The sequence below is a fragment of the Tachypleus tridentatus genome, chromosome 9, assembly GCF_004210375.1.
Source record: "Tachypleus tridentatus isolate NWPU-2018 chromosome 9, ASM421037v1, whole genome shotgun sequence".
In the NCBI taxonomy this organism is placed as follows: domain Eukaryota; kingdom Metazoa; phylum Arthropoda; class Merostomata; order Xiphosura; family Limulidae; genus Tachypleus; species Tachypleus tridentatus.
The window spans coordinates 74,590,344-74,613,616 of NC_134833.1; the positions used below are offsets into that span (position 1 = coordinate 74,590,344).

The 23,273-nt window shown below is 31.3% G+C and overlaps 1 protein-coding gene across 8 annotated transcripts in view; it reads left to right on the top strand.

The window, feature by feature from the left end:
- The window catches only part of LOC143225509 (protein kinase C-binding protein NELL1-like), a 114,360-nt gene that overhangs the window by 77,009 nt on the left and 14,078 nt on the right, over positions 1-23,273 (top strand). For 3 of the 8 annotated variants that reach the window (XM_076455089.1, XM_076455084.1, XM_076455088.1), the window contains 12 exons: positions 10,929-11,060; positions 11,917-12,067; positions 13,132-13,402; positions 14,194-14,266; positions 14,735-14,817; positions 16,746-16,874; positions 18,592-18,685; positions 19,093-19,172; positions 19,689-19,791; positions 20,402-20,521; positions 22,430-22,465; positions 22,680-22,817. In XM_076455089.1, coding sequence (XP_076311204.1) covers positions 12,000-12,067; positions 13,132-13,402; positions 14,194-14,266; positions 14,735-14,817; positions 16,746-16,874; positions 18,592-18,685; positions 19,093-19,172; positions 19,689-19,791; positions 20,402-20,521; positions 22,430-22,465; positions 22,680-22,817 — 1,195 coding nt within the window. In that variant the 5' untranslated portion in view covers positions 10,929-11,060; positions 11,917-11,999. Of the gene's footprint in view, positions 1-7,576; positions 8,297-9,677; positions 9,870-10,928; positions 11,061-11,916; positions 12,068-13,131; positions 13,403-14,193; positions 14,267-14,734; positions 14,818-16,745; positions 16,875-18,591; positions 18,686-19,092; positions 19,173-19,688; positions 19,792-20,401; positions 20,522-22,429; positions 22,466-22,679; positions 22,818-23,273 lie in introns of those variants that run through there. The other 5 variants (XM_076455083.1, XM_076455085.1, XM_076455087.1 and 2 more) reach the window with 5 other exon arrangements.

Consider the following 23,273-nt stretch of genomic DNA (forward strand, 5'->3'; position numbering starts at 1 on the left):
TAAAATTTTTCTCTTCAAATTTACATTTGGAGTATGAATACAATTAATGGTCACAAAACCATTGGGCCTTCATACGCAGGTCCTCATATTTGATCCTCCTGTAGAAATTGCTCTGGACACACATTTTTTTTCGTACTGCCATTCTTTTAATACTACCCAAGGATGTGTGTATCTAAATTAGTTAAATTTTCTTTCATCTTTAGAAGTAAACGAAAATCGATTTACACAACACTGGCTTCCTGATTAATATATGAATCAAGATAAAATTTCATTGAGTAGAGTTGAAACAATATTATTATTATTATTAAAATACCAGTAACGAACATTATATACTTTGTAACATGGAAAGTTCTTCAATGTATGGCATTTATACGTTTATTTACTTTGCACTTAATACACACTTTCCTCTGATAAAGTCTTAGGCTCACCAGGAAACACAGTAAACTTATATCTTCATTCAGAAAATAACACCGAAACGTAAGTATGCGGATATATACATTTACGTGCTTAAGATGCGAATAACACGCGTATATTTTTCAACAAAATTCGTTATTACCAGATGTACGAAACACCTGGCTCGTACAAGTTGTGTCAGTGGTTTGAAACTGGTGATACATATTTTAGCTCATGCAGTAACGACATTTATCTTTATTTCCAACCTTTATTCTTTATTTTAATGTCAAATAACTTAAAATAAAGAGTTCTTTTGTGTTTTTTAAGTTCTCACTAAGTTCTTCAGGAACTATGGAGTCAAGGCTTCAGTAGGACCAGTAGAGGATTGGGCACGTTTGTTTTAAAGAAATATTTACTTATTTCGAACCTATTATACTTTAAAATAATTGATCAAACCCGAGGGTCGCGAGTTCGAAATCTGTCACACTAAATATGCTCGCCCTTTCAGCTGTGGGGGCGTTATAATGTCCGATCAATCCCACTGTTGGTAAAAGAGTAGCCCAAGAGTTGGCGGTGGGTGTGATAAATAGCTACCTTCCTTCTAGGTTTACACTGCTAAATTAGGGACGCCTAGCGCAGATAATCCTCGTGTAGTTTTGCGCGAAATTCAAAAATAAACAAACTGATCAAACATTCTTGTTACTGTAAAAAAAAACAAAAAAAACCCTAGCGTGGTCTTATTCCCTAGCCACAATAGCACTCAAATTTGTAATGAGTTGCGACACTATTCTGATATTGACGTAAAGTGGTAAGTGAAAAAAGGAATGGTTGAGGAGAAAGAGAGTGTTTATCTTTCTGTTATCTGACACGATTAATTAATGATACTGATAAAAGTCAAACAGTGTTTCGACAACCAAGCAATTGATCAAGTCGCCAAGGGTGAAACATACAGGAACTTCAATAGCTCATTTGGTAACCACTCATAATTCTGTTATTATGTTTTTAGTGGTTAGTGCTGAAGCTTAAACAAAAAGTATTTGAAAATGTACTTGAATTGAATTTTTTCTTCAGCTTATGACGTGCTGTACACGTCACTGCGTGATGTAACATACCAGTACGTTAATACACATTCTCTGTGGCACGCATACAGAGAGAGAGAGCTGAGAAACATTTTTATTTTAACCTTTCCCACTTTCATTTCCAACTATCAACAATTCAGTTTTAGAGAAAGTCATATAAATTGTTAACAGGAAATTCCGTTGCCTCAAAACTGAATATTTCTATCTTTTATTATATACCTTAAAAGTGGTTTCGTGCAATGCATTCTAAACCCAGTTTTGTTATGGGCTGGCATGGCCAGGGTAGTTAGGGCGCTGGACTCGTAATCTGAGTGTCGCAGGTTCGAATTTCCGTCGCACTAAACATGCTCGCCCTTTCAGCCGTGGAGGAGCTATAATGTGACAATCAATCCACTATTTGTTGGCAAAAGAATAGCCCAAGAATTGCTATATTAGGGACGAGTAGTGCAGATAGTCCTCGTGTAGCTTTGCGCGAAATTCAATAACAAACAAACAAATATATTGCTCATATGTACTACAAAGATAAACAAACAAACAAACAAAAAAGACAACAACTTGACACAATCGTGTAGGTCAATGATTAAATTTCAAGACTTATTAAAACACAATTAAAAAATAAACATTATTGAGTTGTATTTTTTGCCTACTACTCTGTGATGGTTTAAACTAAGTAATTAAGTATTTTTATTACATTTCTAAAAATTCAAATAATGCTGTGCCAGTAAGGTCCTTTGGGTGTAACTTAGTTAATTAAACCCTAATATCAATCGCTTGCTTTTTGAGCCCACGGTAATTTTTTTTCTAGGCTAATCAACACACAAAGGCTCAGGTTGTTGATGAGTAACCTTCGTCTGTTTTTCGTGTATACTTATAAAGCGAATAGTACTTTGTGTTCATGAAATTAGCCATTGTGATAAAAAAAAACGACCATACGATCGAGATTATAGAATAAAAACGCAATGAAAAATAGTTTTGTGAATATGAATAGAGATAAGAAATTATACATTGGAACTACTCTCTTTGTAGATAAAATACTAAAACACTAGCAAGGACACTTGACAAGCATATTCAGTTAGGTAATTACTTTGACAATTATTTGTGATGTTAAGAAAACACATAGGTTAAAAAATCAGTTAAAGAAAAAAATGCGAAACCCTATAACTCGAGTGCTTTTGATAGTTGGATATTTTTTATCAGGGACAAACTATTTGATCCTGAAGAAGAAAAGTACACCTTTCGGAAGCGCTAGGGTTATAGGGTTTCGTGTTTTCTTATTCACAGTTATTGTCAGTTAAGTGTTGTTATCTGTAGAAATCATTGTACTTTCAGAAGAGCTGCGACACTGTATACACTTCTCTTTAAAATGTTAAACTTGACCAATTACTATTTGATGTGCGTTTGTAATATCGTTCACATTTCAATTAACACCTGCCAAATAAATGTTTGGCTATTATCGCGTGTTTGTTAGAGTATAGACAAGGTGTTTCAAATCATGTGCTTTTGTTATTTTTCCGAGCAGCTTTCGAGTAAGAAAAGAGCACGAGAACGCATATGAATGTCACCCCCGCCTTTTGTGTCATGTCCAGTTAACATAGAGAGATAAAGACCCTACTGATTTGCCCTTGATCGTTTATACATCTTGCGGTAGGACACCATGCTGGACATGCAACCAGGAAAAGGCAAGAATGAATTTAGCAATAGAAACAGCTGGCACAAACACGTGCTAACACCATGTGTTCGCCAGTAGTGTTTGTAGAAATTTTCTCCCTTTATATTCGAATGACTCAGATGTTGCACGATACTCGTATAAGATTGTCACGGACTGTATTCTAGACGTTATCCTCCTGATCATAAATAGCTGTAACAAATGAAAAATTTAGATAAAGTCAAGATCTTTCTTGTACTGAAATACATATTTTTAGCCAACACTAAGAATGTGCATTTCCCCTAGCGTGTCATAGCGTAGGGTCTTGACCATAATAAACTTGCTTCTTTGATCCATGCAGAACTAAACTGTGCTTTAAAAGTATCCTAAAAGACTACTTATGCACCAAGTTGCATGTGGGACCATTATGATATTGGTAACGAAGACCATAATAACATTCAAGTCGTATAGGAAATGTAGAAAAGAAAAGAAAAAAACGTCTTGTTGGTATTGCAATTGATCAATTGGCGAGTTCTTTTTTACTGAGTGTTGTAAAAGGAAAAACATGAAATTGCTAAATATGGTGCAATATACTGGCCCATCGGTAGTGAATAATATAATAATAAGTTCATAATTTGAAGAGTAAAAAACATGTAAACAAAATGGAGTAAGGGAATGACAATATAAACATTGAACATTTTATGACATCAGGAAAGAAAATATTTTAACTTTTCTAGTATGCGCATGCTCGTCAAGACGATGCAAGAAGATGAAATGTATATCGTATCGTGTTAAGAGAATGTTGTGCGTCTTAACACAATATCAAAAACAGTTCATTTATCGTACCCATACTACATTCACCAAACTTTATATTTATAAAAACAAATGAATGATTATTAATATGTTTAAGTCTGAAACATTACTGGCTATAGATTTATGGAAAAATTAATCGATTAATAAATATAAACAGTTGATAATATGAGGTGTTATACACAAGTTTATTTTCTCATTTTTACAATATGAACACTTTCGTTGCCGTTATCTGTTTCGCTGCTTTCTTTTTTATCTGAATAAAACATTATAATACAGTATTACTAGACTAAATATTTTAATTTATAAAATAATCTGTCAGTGACTTTAGAATATAATAAAACTACTAAATTTAAAATAAATTGCTCCAGATAAACAAACAGTTCATGTTATATTTTAAACAAAAAATTATTCAAAACAAACGTTTTTATACAAAGTTTTGAAAAAAAAGAAAAACAAGACAGTAGGTATTCTTCCAAACAATTTTCTTTCAAAAATTAGAAAAACAGATTGACATATTTCAACGGCCAAGATTGGCTTTGTATACTCGATTCACAGATATTTAATTCATTCTAAACAAACCACAGTAATTACTGAACATTGCTGTTTTTGTTTTAATAAGCTATTATTCTAAAGGTTTATGACATTAAAAACCGGGTTTAGATACCCGCAGTGGACACAGCACACATATCCCACCGCGTAGCTGTGTGCTTAACTACAAACAAATCTTTTATGGGCGTAATATGTAATCTCGAATCTGTATATACTGAAGTAAATCGTAACTACTTTTGAAAGGTACGCTTTAGGATCTAATACTTAAGATAATTTTAAAACGTTGAAAGTTAAGTTTGACTAATCTGGCTAGTTGTTTAACAATAAAAAAAAATTTCTTGACCTATTCAGTGAAAGATACACTTAGGAACCACTAATAAAAGGTAATTTGTACATACCGTGATTTTTTTTATAAGTAAGCACCTAGATCGTTGAGAAACAATCTCGACGTCGCGTCTCTTGATTTATAAATTGCTTTAACAGGGAAAACTATTTATTTAATATAGACAACTCCATTTTATCTGTTCTTTGTGTCGCACGTGCGAGTTCGTAACATATTTGAAATGATCGCATCAAGAAGTATAATTCTGTAAGTACAACTGGTGCAAGAGAAAATACAGTATCTTGTACAGTAAACAGATAAATTACGGCCAAAAATATCTTTAACAGCGAGAGTACCTAAATGACGAAACAGTAGGGTCAGTAGGATAATAATATGTAAGCACACATTAAGTACCAAACATTGATGATACCAGCTTGATTTTAGCTTATCTCTAAGTTCGCAACTTGCTGTAATCGGAAGTTGTTATTATTTCTAGAAGGTTGTTATATATTTTTTCTTCACTCGTTTTAGAACACCCGGACAACGAGTAATTCAACTCTGTAATTAATACAATGCTAGTATGGAAATAGCGGAATTTTAAAAATTAGTCTGATGTGTGCAATGTGATGAAGGCCAAATCAGTGAATGCGATTACATTCAATAAGTTTCAAATATTCCTTTATTTGGTTTGTTTTGAATTTCGCGCAACATAAGTATTTAGAAAATATTGTAATATTTTTAGTTAAATTATATTTTTATTGTATTTACAAGTGGTTTTTAACAAGTTTTATATTGTTTGTTTTGTTTGTATTTCGCGCAAAGCTACACGAGGGCTATCTGCGCTAGCCGTCCCTAATTTAGCAGTGGAAGACTAGAGGTAAGGCAACTAGTCATCACCACCCACTGCCAACCCCCGGGCTACTTTTTTTACCAACGAATAGTGGGATTAATAGTAAATTATAACGCCCCAACGGCTGATAGGGCGAGCATGTTTTGTGTGACGGGGATTGGAACCCGCGATCCTCGTATTACGAGTCGAGTGCCTTGAACACTTGGCCATGCCGGGCCCCTTTATTTGGCAGTTCTCTTGAATACTTAAAATCCAACGTAGCAGTCTCGTTGAAAAGCCCTGGTATTTTCATGTAGAAATTTTGATATTTTGTTTATAATTTAAATATATACTTATCTTTAAGAAAAACAACAACATACGCTAATATTTGTTTTTATTGGTGCTTAAAACAGTTGATAGGATTCCTGTTGTATTTGTGGATTATGTACATAAATATAATTCCATTGTTTACTTAAGGGAAATAACGTTTATCCACTTTTACATCTGTTTCAATATTCATAGATTGTTTGAGTTGTTGTAACAATTAAAAAAATAAAAATATAATTAAGTATTTTGCCTCATTGTGATAGAATCAAACCTCTTGTTTAAAATGGTCACGCAAATTGAAGGCTGACGGATTTCAAATTGTTTCAAAATTTGTTAATGGTCTTCTTGAAAAAAGTGTTTTAATTTTTTTAATATTTAACACGATTTTCTAGTCTGTTACAGATGTATTTATCGATACGTGGAGGCTTGTTTGTTTACGTTAGAATATGTCTATTCTTCTCAAAGCTAAAGTTGCTGTGTAACAAGTAATATTTTTGTTTGTTTTTCCCCTATCAATACTTACAATTATTGCATTCATTAGCAATGCGCCAGTCGCTAACGCAGCCTTGTTTTGTCATAATGTCATACTTTAAGGAGAAACGCACGTTTGTCTTCGTGTAGAAGTAGCTACAGATAGTGAAATCAAACTGTACTTCTTACCTTAATTACTCTCCTGGGGAAGGGAAGTGTTCGACATTATGACGTGAGCAACCGGTGTACCGATTACTGGGTGCTGTGAGAAGTTTCTTGAATTACAATATCGGGTTTCTTTTATAGTAGTAAGTTGTCCAATAAAGAGCATTAAATATGTTTTAATAAAATGTAACGGTAAAAATCGTTACTTCCAAGTATCACTGGTACAATCAAGAAATTTTCTTTTCATCATTTTCTTCTTGATACCACTAGTAAAGTTTCTGGAACTGCTTATTTCATAAATACTGAGCGATCAAAATAAATTAAGGTACAATATTTGATTATTCATTCGCACATATCTTCTGTGAAGTTGGCTCAATCAACTAAAGTATCTGTAATAGTTAATTTATAACCGTAGTAACGGCAGTGAACCCTTCTTCCGTTGGCTATGAAATTTATTAAGGTATTTTTTTTGTGATCCTTTCTGAAGTTTTTACATATTTTTACCAGCAGGAGCACAAGCTTATAACATTAGATTTCCCGTAGGAATATTTTTGCATTCACATCTAAACTCGTAATTTGTAAATTAAAAAGAAAATAATTATTTACGTTACAGAATAGTTTCAAATCGAAATCGACTATATTTTTCAAATTTTAACGGTTCCATAAGTTTGTTTTAACATTTTTACTATTCAAACATCTTGTAATGCTCTACACTTGTATATTTAATCAGAAGAAGTCTTTTTGTTTGTTTAGGAATTTCGCACAAAGCTACTCGAGGGCTATCTGTGCTAGCCGTCCCTAATTTAGCAGTGTAAGACTAGAGGGAAGGCAGCTAGTCATCACCACCCACCGCCAACTCTTGGGCTACTCTTTTACCAACGAAAAGTGGGATTGACCGTCACATTATACACCCCCACGGCTGGGAGGGCGAGCATGTTTAGCGCGACGCGGGCGCGAACCCGCGACCCTCGGATTACGAGTCGCACGCCTTACGCGTTAGGCCATGCCAGGCCCAGAAGAAGTCGCCAAGAAGAAAAAAGTATATCATAAGATTGCCTATTTTAGTGAATAACCAGATCGTGAGAGGGTATTAGATATAAATGTAGGTATTGAGGACAATCTGTTTGTTTGTTTGTTTGTTTTTGGAATTTCGCATAAAGTTTATCTGTGCTATCCGTCCCTAATTTAGCAGTGTAAGACTAGAGGGAAGGCAGCTAGTCATCACCACCCACCGTCAACTCTTGGGCTACTCTTTTACCAACGAATAGTGGGATTGACCGTCACTTTATACGCCCCCACGGCTGGGAGGGCGAGCATGTTTAGCGCGACGCGGGCGCGAGAGGACAATCTGTAAAGATGATAAAAGTTGTAGCTGAACTGCGTAGTACAGGGAGCAGGCGGTGCTAGCGTGAACGCATGCGCAAGTCTGCTAGAAACGAAACTTGCCGGCAACAGTTCGGTAGAGTTAAACTTGGTTGCAATCGGCCTTAAACAGATTCTAGTCATACGTGGGTAAGAAATATCTTGACTAATGGAAGTTTTATTCTATGAGTGTTATTGTCAACATTATTTTAAGAAGACATTTAAGAATCATTCCAATACTTGTTGTTTTATTTGGTGAACGTATCCTCCCATAATCCTTAGAATGAGCGTTGCATCGTGGACTGAATGTCTTCTTCTGCACACATTTCGCATCATAATGTGTAAGTGAACCTATATCTTTATGTACGTAACTATAAGTGTGTGATACAAGTTCATATCTTCAAATAAATTTGGTTTCTTTGATTTTGTTTTCTAAATTTTACGGATATTGTATTTTTAGGTAAGTCCATACTGGTGTTATTAGGCGAAGTAAGCTAAATTATAATTTACAGAAAGAAATTCAGAAGGTAGTCTGAAGAGAATTGTGTATATATTATTAAGTATTATATTATAATTATTATTAGGTATTACGCTTTATATTTGGTTAGAAAGTTTTTTGTTTTCTTTATTCTGACATCGTCTAAAGCTACTATAGCATGATTGTAGTAATTAGTGTATCTTTGTTTAGGAATTAAAACATTGTGGTGATACAGCGACATACTTCGAGGTCGTTAAAAAACAAACTCTGTACAACATTTTAAACACTTTTACAAACTCCTGTTTTCACAGTTGCAGTGGAGTGTTGTAATGCAATTTCGTTATTTATCTGTGCATATAAAACAACTTAGATTATTTACAACTAAAAGACAGCTGTGACATCTAATCAATGCAAACCTTTAAAACCAAATATTTTCACTTGAACACATAGCTATTAATACGGAAAGAATCGCTAATTATGAAGGCAAAATGTTCATTAACTTGTAGTCCCTGTTTTTGTGAATCATTTTTGTGCGTACACTAAATATTGTATATATAGTCTACTAACCACCTGTTTAACACAGTAACATTTGCCTTCCTTACACAGTCTTCACAATTTTAAATAACATTAGTGTATGCATATATATTCAAAGACAAATACACTAGTTCTCTCTCGTACCTTGCTCATTGTTGATTGTTCAAAATTAGATGTTTGAAGCAGGATGTTGATGACATTTAACATACAGGGTTGAGTACTTTAAATTAAAGCAATTTTGAACATGTAGGTTATTGACATCCATACTCGATATAAATGCATGGTGGAATGGCATGTAACGAACAAATATTTTGACATTTATTAAATGTTTCAGTGTAATACTTCCTAAAATATATCGCTAAATATTCATATTCGGATCATAAAAGTATTTTTAATCGGGGATTTATAATTTCCATAGTTTCCAAGAAAGAACATATATCAGTGAGCAAAACGTAACGTTTTGAATTGAGTGAGAATCTACAAACACAATGTTTAGTGGCGAAAGTTACCCAACTTGTATTAACCGATAGTAAGCAACACAATCAAGAAAGATCTACGTCTGAAAGAGTGACCCAAGTCACGTGGAAACAAGTTGCTTCAACAACATGTAAGTTCAACTATCGTATACGTCAAGCAGCTTGGGGATCAAACCAGTATTCAAATCATTTCGTATGTTGGGTATTTTTTGCGCGATCGGAATGTTTAAACGGGTTCTGAGAAACAGTCACCCTCGTACACTAGGCACATTTGATAAAACAGCAGGGATGAAAGATGTGATTTGAGCATGACAGCCTTTCGACAGAGGTTTTTGCAATGGAAACTACGCTGTATGGTTATTTCCAAGTTGCACGGTTGTCAGGTAGAGAACAACTAGAGGTGGCAGCACGGACTGTAATAACGTGGTGAGGTTCCAGAATAATTTTAATATAATGTACTCAATTTCTGTATTACACAAAAATTTAATCTGAGAACAAACTCGGACATCCAAACAACTTAGAATGTCATATAAGCAACTTTGCTGCTCTTTTGGTATATTAAGCTTTTATAAACATAATCTTGTTTTTTTCGATAACGACCAACAAATAGCTCTCTTTATCTCTCTCTATAGGTTGTCAGTGAAAGTTCACTAAAATACGTAATAAGTTGTCTAAAAGTTAAATACGTAACAAAAAGATGTAATCATCTCTGTATTATAAGCTTTATATTGTTTGGACCTCTGCATTTTTTCATATTTTAAAATTAAACAACAAGTTTAGGGGCAACCAAGTATATATGACCACAGTTTTTACGTTACTAACAAGTTCAAGTCTAAATGAATGAACAATCAGACAGACGATTCTCGAGTTGCTTTGCGCGAAATTAGAAAAAAAAAAGACGATTTAAGCTTGGCAGCCATATCAATTGTAGATATTTAATGTTATGAGTTAGGCTTATCTGAGTGATGTGGTTGAATATGAAATATGTGAAGCCGATGTCAAATGTATGTGTCCTTTAATACCGTTTCTAGCATGGGTAGCTTTACATCTAATTAATGGTTCATGTGCTGTGTCTCCAAAATTTGTAAGGAGGTAATGTACATTCCTGTTTGCAGTATTACCTTTTAAATTCGATATTGGCAGTAACCTTTGCTTATAAATGCTAATTGTTGTGTGGCTCGCTATTTAATCTGGTTAAGTTTACCAACAAACTTCTTTGTTTTGTGATTTTTTAAATATTCTAAATTTACTGTAAATGTTAAACTGACACTTATCAGTTTTATTTTCCTATGTTCATACTTGCTCGAAATGTAAATTTGAAAACTACAAAGAAAACATTTTTATTCTAAGGTCTGTAACAAGATTTCACTTATCTTATTATTCTCCAACATACTACAAGCAAAATTCTACCGATTTAAATTACGTCGTGTATGAATGCGGAGTTTGTTTTATTATAAAGAGCATTTTTCTTATCTTCCCCTGCAGCAGCGGGTCTGAAAATAGAGCCAAAGTATCAAATTGATATCATTGATGGACTACACGTTTTCAACGCCACCTATCGAGGTTTAACCTTAGTAGAAGGATTTCATAAGTTGTCTCCAGCCGTAAAATTAATAGGTAATTACTTGCATTTATATTCTAATATTTGTTAGGAAAATATGAAATGATATTTTCATACATTTTTTTTGTTCTGGAAATTTGTTCAAAATGGTTTAAAGAATTACTTACAAATGCTTAATTAGAAACTAACTTGTATATAATCAGTGATGTCGAGAAACCCACTTGTTGAGAAATGTATATGCAAAAACGGCTCGTTTGGGTTGAGAAAATATTTTTTACATAGAAGGTCGAAACGTTGTTCGCTCTTCTATGTAAAAAATATTTTCTCAACCCAAACGAGCTGTTTTTGCATATACATAACTTGTATATATCTAACATTTTGATGGTCGCCCAATATTTATTTTATTGTTAAGTATGATTTTGTTCCTTATTATTTGCAGTTTTTCACTTTATCACTTCAATTAAAAGTAAATGTTAATTGTTTAGTATTTTTAACGTTGCATAATTAATTAATTACTGCATTGAAGTAGGATGTGGTAGTCATGATAACAGCAGCGTAAGTACCCCCTCCCCTTACAACTCTCGAAATTTCGGGAAAGGGAAGCCGAATAAAGGCGCAAAGGGCCTGACAAACTTGAGAATTACCAATAAGGAAGAAGGCAAAGTTTAATTTATTTGAATTTAAGAACTTTTCCGCTGTTTGTTAAGTTATATCAATTACTCGAAATAGCAACTACAATTGTAGGGAAATAAATGTAGGGGGTCCATTTACTTTTTATCCGAGTGGGAATCTTTTGTAGTTATGCTACTACATGATATATAATGATTTTGTCTTTTGGTAATATCATGCTGTAATGAATTGTTGATGGTGCTGAGTAATAAAATTCTGATGTAAATTTCTTCAACCGCATAGGATACGATAGGCAGCTTCTTCTTCCGCCAGAGGTCTATGATAAAGCAGCTGGAATACTTTCACAAAATAACGAGTTCACACTCATGATTACGATTAAGCAGAAGCAAAAAAATACAGGAACAATATTTGGATTTTCAGAGGGAAATAACAGGTAAGTCCGATAATCGACAATTGTGTTATATTTTACTTATTGAAAAATTGTATTTCTCTGTTTTTTCTTAATCATGACCCTTAATTATTTATTCAGCCTTACTTTAACGCTACAAATGACGCATGTTACTTAAGGTTGCTTTAAAATCGCATTTTCTATATTACTGGTTAATATTTAGATATCATATCTCTGTGCATAATTTTAATATATATTTAATTACTGATAAGCAGTGGTCTGAGGACTTAACACTAAAATTGGGTTTCGATATCAACGTTGGCCAGAGCGCAAATAACCTGTTGTGTAGTTTGGTGTCGAATTTAATTTGATTGGAACAGGTTATATTAATAACATGATTTATCATTCACATTAGTCTTTCATTTCAAAAACAGTTACTTAATCATTTATACCTGCAGACAGTCTGTGGATGCAAGTTTGTTTTAATGCCATCAAATAATCTTCAGGGCTTACCCCTTATAGTGGGCGACGTATGTCCCCGTACAATGCATCCACCAAGTGACACCAAAATCAACATTGCAATTAGTAGTTTCAGAGCGCCGAATGCAAAGTTCGCAAAAAACCTACTACAGTTTTCCGTTGGCAGGCTGTGATATCGATTGTAGCAGAGAATAATGCCAACAAGATTCATATCAGTTTGTTACAAAAAATGTAATATTCGGGTGCAGTCATAATTAGTATTTTTAATGTATTTTAGCAAAAACGTTTAAGATAAATACGCTTGCACCGAGTCTCAAATAACTTATTATCTTTACACCTTTGTATTTAAGACAACGTTATGCAAGCGTTGGAACTGTTGGCTTTGAACTTCGTTTTTTGCCAGTATGAGTCTTACGTTATTAATTAATGGAACTGTTTTTTTGTGTATTTTTTCTAAAGGGTAATTTTGTTTAGTGACATAAATAATTATGAAAATTAGTTGCTATTTGTGTGTGTGTGTGTGTGTGTGTATAATATATATTATTATGTTCATCACTGTCATAGAACCTTATGCATGATAGAGTATCCCTCTTGTCCATTAACTTGTTTTAATATTTATTTCACTTCAGGTTTCTTGAAATACAGAGTAGCGGCAGAAAAGATGAGATACGTCTACATTATACTCATAATGACGTGGCTTATACAGAAACATTTCGTTATCGCCTAGCTGACGATAAGTGGCACCAGGTGGCAATATCTGTTAGTGGCAATTCTGTCGATTTGTTTGTAGACTGCAATCGTATTTATAGGCGAGTGATTTTGGATATTGATCGAAATATTTCTGCAAAAAACACTTCTCTTTGGCTGGGCCAGAGGAATTTAAGGCACTTTTTCTTCCAGGTTTGTATAATGTCAACTTATAATTATCATTGTTTACAGTGATGTGTTTAGAAACCATCTATTTACATAACTTAGGGAAGGAGAAGGTTCGTGCAATAATATGAATATGCATGTTTTTATCCAGGAATTGTGGTATCATTCTCACGTTTTTAACAGTTATTAAAGTGTTTTTTTTTTTTTCAAAATTATGTTGCTGTTGAATAAGTAATCTTTACTCTCTTTCAGTTAGGAAATATAGAAATACAAAATATTTAGAATTGTGTATATTTATAGTTTTTTGATAGCTGTTAAAACTTTTATTAACAAATTTAAGTACTTCCAATTATTAGATAGTTTTTTGCAAGAGAGAAAGAGTCAAAGTGTAATTTAAATAAGAATAAAATGCAAATTAGTTGATATACATGTATTAGTAACTTTGCATATTGGTTATGGTATACTGCTGAATTGCCTGTAAGTGTTTGGTCTAAAGGTAAAGTCCAGATTTGTCAATTTGTAGTTAAATATCTAGTACTGTCATAAGATACCACAAGGAAAAAAATTGCATTTTTTTTTCTAAATTCAATTAAAATTGTACAGAAGTCTAGGTGTTTCACATGCTAAATTGTTAACATTTTGAAGTAACTTTAATTATGGTTTTCATAAGACATTTAACTGTTAAATGAAGTATCAATGGAACTACAAATAATACTATAACATTTGAAGTGGAGTTTTATCATAAAAGACACACAACTTTATTTCATAAAAGTTTTAATAACTTAAAAGGTTGTTATAATGAAAACAGTATTTTGTAGGGAGTTGTACAGGATGCAAAAATCATTGGAAGGTCACATGGATATACCATACAGTGCCCTCATCTTGACACAGGTATGTTTTAGGTAATACTATGATAAAACATTCAGTGAAGGTTTCTTTTAATGTGAAACATAATTGTAGCACTGAAACAAAACAGGGTTGTAACCAAGAATTGCTTGTAATTATTTTCTGTTCACATTTTGGCTGTTAACTTTTGAAGTTTTATATGTAATAAGTGTAGTTGATGTGAAAGTTTTAGTATTACGTTTAAAATCACATTTCTATCTTTTATGTCTGTTTCAGTTGAAATAGAATAGTGTTGAGTATCAGTATGCTGTCTGTTGATAACAATGTATGGAACTGTAAAATACACATTTATGTTTTATCTGATCATGAATATGGTAAACTCAGCTGGATCAGTTACAGACAATTTTGTATAATTCATGCAGTATTTTTGTGATTTTAATGCAAGTTGTATGAATTTTCCCTATATTTGTTGTTTACATTTATTTTCTGTTTTGTAATTTTTTATTTTAATAGAATGTCCAACATGTGGTCAGTTTAGGCACTTACAAATGTCTGTTCTCCATTTGGAAAATTATGTGAAATTGTTAACAGAAAGGGTATGTATTTTGTTATTCACAAAATGCTTTTAAAATGTACTAATTCCCACGAACTAACAAAACTGTTAGCAGTCATTAGCCTAGGTAGTTAATGATAAAGATTGTCTCTTAATGGTGTTTGTTTTTATGCATTAAAAATTTAGAATATGCTTACAATTTGGTATTAGGTAGAAATATCAAATTTTCATTCTTTAGAATTAACTTGAATTTAACAATTAACAGATTCTTAAACTGCAATTGCTTCTCATTTCCAGCACCACTAATTTATCACAAATTTGAGCTGTGATAGTGATATTACACTTGGCTTTTGGAATGAATTGTCTTTAGATGTGGTGAATACAATAGGTTTTATGGAATTTAAGGGAAGACTTTCCAAATACTTGAATGATAAGAGTTTGTTTTGAGATGTGTTTTATTGTAATAGTTTTGTAGATTAGAACAGCCTAGGTGAACCAACAGGTTCTTGTCCATAAATGTATTAAAATAGTTACACACAACTAATGTTTTTTGTGAAGAAACTGGCAAAAATAAAAATTAATTTCTTTTTCATGTAATGTCATTGGTTTCTTACGTAAGGTAGTACTGATTTTATTGATTATCTAAAAACATTAAATCTTAGGAAGTTGGAGCTACCCACTTTGTTCAATACTTCACTGATATTACTGACAATTATGTACCTACTAATTTCATTAAGTTTAAAATATTTTATTACATGTTATTTTATCATGTAATAAAAACTAATTACTGTAAACCCTCTAAACATATTTAATAAATTTTTAGCATGACAGTTCTCACTATTTTAGGAATTGTCAAAATTAACATATAAATCTGATAAAATGTAGCTGATTTTGAATCAGCAGAATTTAACATTTCTTCTTCTATTTAAACATTAAGCCTTTTTAATTTGTGAGCAGTTCCTTACCTAGATTATTGTAGTTTTACATCTGTGGAAACATGAAAACATTATTTTGATTACAAGCCTGTAATTTTAGTATGTAAATCAAATAACTTTCTGTAAACTGTTAGCTGTGGTAAATAGAAAATCCTCGTATGATGGTATTTGTACATGCTTTTGAAACATAATGTCTCATTTCAAGGTAAAATGTATAGCATAAAATGTTTTTATTTTCCAGTCTTACATACCTTAGAACAGTTAAACATGCTTCTTAGATTTTGTGATCAAAGAAAATTTAGGTTGTATTGTAAATATAACTTGCATATAGCTAATGATTTATTCTTTTGAGTTGTAATGAAGGAATGATTACATTCTTAAATATTAGCATAAGAAATTGCCAGTATTAGCTAGATTATTTCTATTCCTTTAACAGCAGATAAAGGTTGTTTCAAAACAAATTTTGATTAACTCTGATCCAATATGCTAGAAAATGTAAAATATTTTAGTATATAATTAATGATAAAGAGTATATCATCAATTTAAATAGTAAAAATTCTGAGAAATGCATACATTTAGTACAAAACTTTGAAACTTTAACTCGTAAGTGAAAATAATAAACAGACATGAGTTTATTTAGTGATAAAGTATATATTTTATTACAGTTTACAGCTTTTACATTAAGTAAGTAAGATTAGTTTTTAGAACAGGTACAACATTTCGATCACTAGTGCAGCCATTAACTTGTGTACTTTATAATGATCACAGTGGTGACTGAAGCATTATACTGTTTCTTAAAACTAATCTTACTTACTGTAAAAGCTGTAAATTGTACTATAATAGCACATCAGTTTATTAAAGAGTATATGCAAAACTGAAGTTATTGTTTCATTTTCTGTAATCACAGGTCCTATACAACTTACATAGTCATTGTGTGGAATTTATACTTAACTATCTCATGAGCTAATTGTTTCTTATTAATTATTTAATTAAAAATTTCTTCAAAAGATAAAGTTTACAGTGTTTTATTTTTCAGTTAGCTCAGGCAGAAAAGAGATTGGCTTCTGTAGAAGAATGTGAGTGTAAGAATAACTGCCATGTAAATGGAACAATTCATTTGGATGGCTTCTCATGGGAAGTTGGGTGTGAAGTTTGTTCATGTTTGGTAAGTTATTTATTTATTAAGTGATGTGAAGTATGGTTTGTGTGTTAGGTTCTTTGCATAGAAAATTAAATTGTATAGAAAGTTGTATGCTAAAAAAACTTGCTGAAACATGTTCATGCATTGTAAATCATATACAAACAAATCCTGACATAAAATTTAATTGTGTGGTACATTTTTAGAGAGTTGATGCAAATTTGTAGAGATGGGAAAATAGGTGTGTAGAATTTGGTTGTTTGTTTTCAGATCTTAACTTAATTTCTTTAATTACTTTCAAGAAAATTATTTTACACTTTGTGAGATTTTATGAGCTCCAAGTAAAGCTGATTGTTAGAATTGAATGTAATTTTATCTAATATTATTAAGTTGATATGCATGTTCCTGAGAACAAATAAGAATCTAGAAATAGTGTTACCTTTCTAACCATCAGAAGATAAGTTGTTATTGCAGTTATTTAAAAGTAACTTGTTAAACAAAATGGTTAATTTTGGGTGCTGTGTACACAGATTGCTAAAACATTTTTATGTGTGTGTCAATGTATTCACATACATGTATATAAACTATAAATCAAGGTGAATATGTGCAAGAAAACTTATATCCGTTATCAAACTTATTGTTTAACTGGTTATGTAGCATCAGAGACTACTTTCCAGTATAAAAAAAAACTTATAAAAAGCCAGAAAATAACTAAACACATTTTTGAAAAGCAACAAGTTTAAGTTTAAAATCTGTTTAAAATATAGAAACTTTGTTTTTCAATTTGTATTTTTAATTTTTTTTTTTACATTTTTAACTTTTAAAAACTTGGAATAATTTGTAAGCTATTACTAATGCTTAAGACCAAAACCTAATTAAAAAGTTCAACATCAGCATCAAAGTATTTTTACCATTAATATCAAAATTACTATCATACACAAGTTCAACATGTACAGATATTATTTTTGAAGAATGCCCTTCTTATTTTGTCTTCAGTTAACTTAATGTTTCTTTAATTATCTACAGTATACTTAAGATACGTTTAAATATATTACTGTTATTTATTATACATCTTGCTTTCTAACTCCTCTTAAATAAATCCTAAAGAAGCTTTTTCAAATATTAATTTTTTCTTACAATTTTAATAGGGAAACTGATATTGAAAAATATTCATTCATCAAGAATGTTTAATAAACAAGACTACATATTTTAGAGTTACCTTAAGTGTGCTGTGAATAAATAAAGAAACATTAAGATTTATCAAACAGAAAGTAAGTAAAACATTTTTCACAATTAATATTCTTTATTTGTGACATTTTTTTATTTTGTTATAGTAATTTTAAAGTTAATGTTTAAAATAATTTTGATATTAATTTAAAGTCTTTTAATTTCCTTTTTATTAGTAAGATCATTTATTTTATTAACTTGGGTTTTCAAAAGTTTAAAAATCAGGAAAATGTAAAATTATAAAATTTAAATTAACAACATGAAATTCTGTTTAGTTGTTTTCTGGTTTTTATATATTTTATAACACATGAAGAGTAGTCTTTGATGTTACAAAACTTTTTCAATATAAGAATTTAGCAAAAGGGAATAGATTCAATTTTTCTTTTTTAATATAATCTATATAATTAAAAAAACAAGATCCTGAAGGTTGATAATTTTTAAAAGAACAATGAATATAATATTAATTACATATATAATGCCTTTTTTGAGAATTCATTTAAGATTCTGCTCTTTTTAGAGAGGAAAAACCACTTGTCATCATAAACAATGCAATGCAACATCATGTAAAAATCCTGTTCAGCTTTCAGGAAAGTGTTGCCCAACATGCCTGAGTAAGCATTTAGATGTTTCTAAGTTGTTATAAGATTATTAAATTTTTACATACACTTAGTTATTAACATGATGTTTGAACACAAAAGTATTAGATTTGATCCAGTATTCACTGAAATAAAGCAGCCACTGTTGATTGGATAATTTGCCATGATCAGTCACCCCTAAAAGTTAAAAAAAAATGCCCTTCCATATTGTCATAGCAAAGCTTTTTTGAAACTATCTAATTGTACTTTTAACCAAATATTACACATAAATATATTTAATGCTACGAGTTATATTAATACAAAATGTAAAAACCCAAATGTCAAATCTTTAGAATATCAGTGTAGATTATATTTTAAGTATCATAATCAAAAGATTATAACATTTTTTTAGGAATATAATAAATATATTTTTTCTCCTATAGAAAAATGCCTAATGGATGGAAAGACCTATGACCATGGTGAAGAGAAGAAACTAGGAATGTGTCAAAAGTGCTATTGTAATGTAAGAGAAAACTAGATTGTTCAAATCAGCTAATAGTGAAAAACAAATAATCTTAAATGTGAAATTGTAATTCAAGAAATATTTTAAAATCAGCCAAATAAAAAGTTTAAAGCCCAATTAGACCTATAACTATTACTATAACTATTATAATTATTACCAGGTTTATTGTCACATCAAAGTCTTTCCTTCAGTTTGTTTTCTGTGTAGCAAATATTACAAATACAAATAAAATCTCTTTAAAACAATACATTCAGAAAAACTATATATAGAAAAAAAAGCTGCCCAGGGAAATACACACAGTGAATACATAAAGAGAGGGAGAGAACAAAACTTTTTCTCATAACTATATAATGTAGTTCTTGATGAGTTTGTAGAAAGGAGAACTGAATAAAATGAACAGATGTCTGAACAAATACCTCAGTACTTGTACATTGTAATGCAGCAGTTTGATTTTAATATACTTTTAATTTTCAAAATGGGTGTTATTTTTATTTAATTTGTATGTGTACTTTCTAGGATGGTACCATGAACTGTGAGAGAATCCAAGAATGTCCACCTCTACCTTGTTCAGAAGAAGATAGTTTTTTTGTTGAAGGAGAATGTTGTAAAGTTTGCAAAGGTTAATAAGTTTAATGATAAAATAGAAATTCCAGTGTTTAAAATTTATTTTTCATATTATTTTCATGTTGTATTTCCATCAGAATGTTTCAGTTGGTGTATATTTTGAAATAAGTTTCTGTAGGCAGTGCTGGGTTAAGACAGTCATAGGGCCTAGGCATTTTCTGTTTGTAGGCCCTACCAGTTGTGTAAGTCAAACTAAAAATTAAGGAAAATTTTCATGGATCCATAGTTTTTGTAGGCCCTAGGCACTGTGCCTATTGCACCTAATAAATAATCCAGCTCTGTCTGCAGGAGAGTCAGAACCATATGTTCTATAATTTTCAATAGGAATTTCCTTAGTTTTATCAACATAAAAAGTAATCAACAGTAACAGAGTGTAATGTAGTCTTCTTTATTTCTGTAGAGAATATTAATTTTTGTCTCAGTAGTTCATTCAGTAGTATGTATGATGGCTTATAATGCTAAAAAACTGGTTTGTGATACCTAACTTGTACATGGGACAGATGGTCCATTGTGTAGTTTTGTTTTTAACACCAAACAAACAAATATTAGTTTTTATATCTCAAACATTTTACTATTTTTGCTTTATTGTATAATTTTGTTTTCAGGTGTTGATTACTGTTCAAAACATCATGATTGTCACATTAATGCCAAGTGTATCAATCTTCACACCCGTTATACTTGTCATTGTAATCCTGGCTATGAGGGAGATGGAAAAAACTGTCAAGGTATAGTTTTTTGGCAATATTAACTTTGACAAATCATGTTATTCTTCATTATAATAATTGTGATTTCCTAATTTAAGTAATGATGTTTTTGTAATATGCAATGCAGCTGTAAAATTTAGAGACCATTTTTTCAGGTTTTTCTTTGTGTGAAAAATGACAAGACTACTGGATCATATATTTTCCCCAAGGGTTTTAAAGGAGGATAAGGACTAAACTGTATATTTTTTAATACCGAGCAGTTTTCAAAGGATTATAAGTTTCCTAATGCTACTCCTATTTTCAAGGGATGTAATAAAGATTGTTCAAGTAATTATAAACTGCTTAATCTTACATCAGCTTTTGGGAAAGCTGATAAAAGATGCTTGGCAGTCTTGTGATGAAGTTTAAATTTTTGTTTCTTTTGGGGAAAAGTTTGCCTTACTAATCTTTTTTTTCACATTTTTTTGAAGAAGTTGTTGTTTATGTTGATGAGATGTAGATTTGTTATATCTGGATTTTTAGAACTTACTTGACAACCATATAAAAGGCTTTGTAGAAAAAAATTTTGCAGTGTGTGATGGTTGAATTTAGCATAATGGTTGAAGGGAAGAAAGCAGATGGTTGTTAAAAGTAGCTTAGTCAAACTGGACTAATGTTACAAATGGTGTACCTAAATCTTCAGTGCTGAACATTTGTTTTTTTTGGTTTTTTTTTAGTCATTTCTGTGATCTAGATTGAAAAGAAAGTCCAATAAATTGTTTAATGTGTCTTATGATATACCCAGTAACAACCAACATTTTAATCAGGAATGTGCTGCTCCTTTTTAACAGAAGGATTAAGATAATTTGTTGAGTTTTGCAAATAACTGGCAGATGGTTTTTAATTGTTATAAGTTCAAGGTTATTATAATTTTGATGGAATGATTAATCTTAGTTTTATGGGAGAAAAGAATATTGGTGTTCCAGTTCATCATACTGTATTAAAGCTATTCAAGAAGTGTGCTGTTGCTAGTGGTAGAACAAATAGGATGTGGAGTTATATTTTCAGAAATATTGAATATAAGTTAAGAGAGGTTATTATTTTCATTGTATAGGTGAATGGCTAGGCCTCATTTGAAATATTGTGTTCTGTCTTGAATTCCTTATCTTATTAAGAAGAGTCAGAGGAGATCTTATTGAGATGTTTAATATTAGTAAGGAAGTTGATGTTATTGATGCATCATCTTTTTGTTTTGTTTTTTTAATTTCATCAAAGCTATACCAAGGCTATCTGCGCTAGGCGTCCATAATTTAACAGTGTAAGGCTAGAGGGAAGGCAGCTAGCCATCACCACCCACTGCCAACTCATGGGCTACTCTTTTATCAATGAATAGTGGGATTGACCATCACATTATAACACCCCCACAGTTAAAAGGGTGAGCATGTTTGAGGCAACAGGGATTCGAACCTGTGACCCTCAAATTATGAGTCAAATGCCTTAATCCATCTGGCCTTGCTGGACTGATCTTTTTGTACTTAGTGAAGAGAATGATAGGGGAGTACTGAACTATAAATTTTGGCAAGTCGGAATTATCTTCAGATTAGATAGTTTTACTTTTCTAACAGGATGATGTGTTGGGTTTTGGGCTGGACAACTTTCAGGTGTGGTGAATGCAGTAAATTTAAGGAAGGTTGATATAATCGGGGCTGCACTTTTTTGTTTTTTGTAAGTGGATGAGATGGACCAGTGGGCACCTTGTTATTGGAAGATGCTATAAAGTCAGTGAATGAAAATTAACACAATTTTTCTTAAACTCTCTTCATAAGTTTTCATTTTAATGAAGATTTCTCATTGTCTTCATGTTTAGTTCATTATTTTGTACAAACTTTGAAAACCTAGATAATGATTTATAGGTACATACTGTATTTAAATGTAATAATTTTCTTGCAGAGAAAAGGCAAATTTTGGTGAATACTATACATAAAAGTAAGCATTGTGTGTGTGTGTGTGTGTGTGTTGAATAGATTTAAGTTTATAAAGGTGAAAAATATATTTAACAAAATAATACTGCAGCCACAAAAATAAAGTTTCCAACACCAGTGCACAAATCGGGTCATAGATCATTTTTGTTTTTCTTCTTTGATGTATGATGTATCTACTAATTTCTAGAATATTTACATTTGATATGTTTGTCTTTTAGATGTGAATGAATGTCTTCAAAAAGGAGGTCACACAGGTCATCATTGTCATGATTATACAAAGTGTGTTAATGTACCTGGTAGCTATGTTTGTGAATGTTTGCCTGGGTACGGACAAGTTGATCACTATTACTGTACAGGTAAATCTTTTAAACAGTCATACTTGATGAAGTCATAGTATAATTGTTCTTGTTCTTCCCTAACATTGAAATGCACATGATTTTTGATGTAATGTGAAAAATTATTAATGCATAGTTATACATAATCATTAGTCTTGCATCTTTATAATGAGTTACTGGTATGGCTAAGTTTCTGATAAATTAATTTTGTTTTCCAGAACTTTTATAAAAATTGTTTGAATAAACTATAGTTGCAGAATTAGATATTTTCAAAAGTTTTAAAATTGGGAAACAAGTTATGTAAACAGATAGTATTATTTTATTTTGAAGTTTCAAGGATACAATATTAAATTTAATGTGTAAAGTCATTGCCAGGTGTCCATTCCTGATACGTTGTAAAATATCATGTAACGTGCATCTTCGATTTACTTAAACTCATATTAATTTTAAGTAAGAGTTCAGTTGTTTGGAGATTAT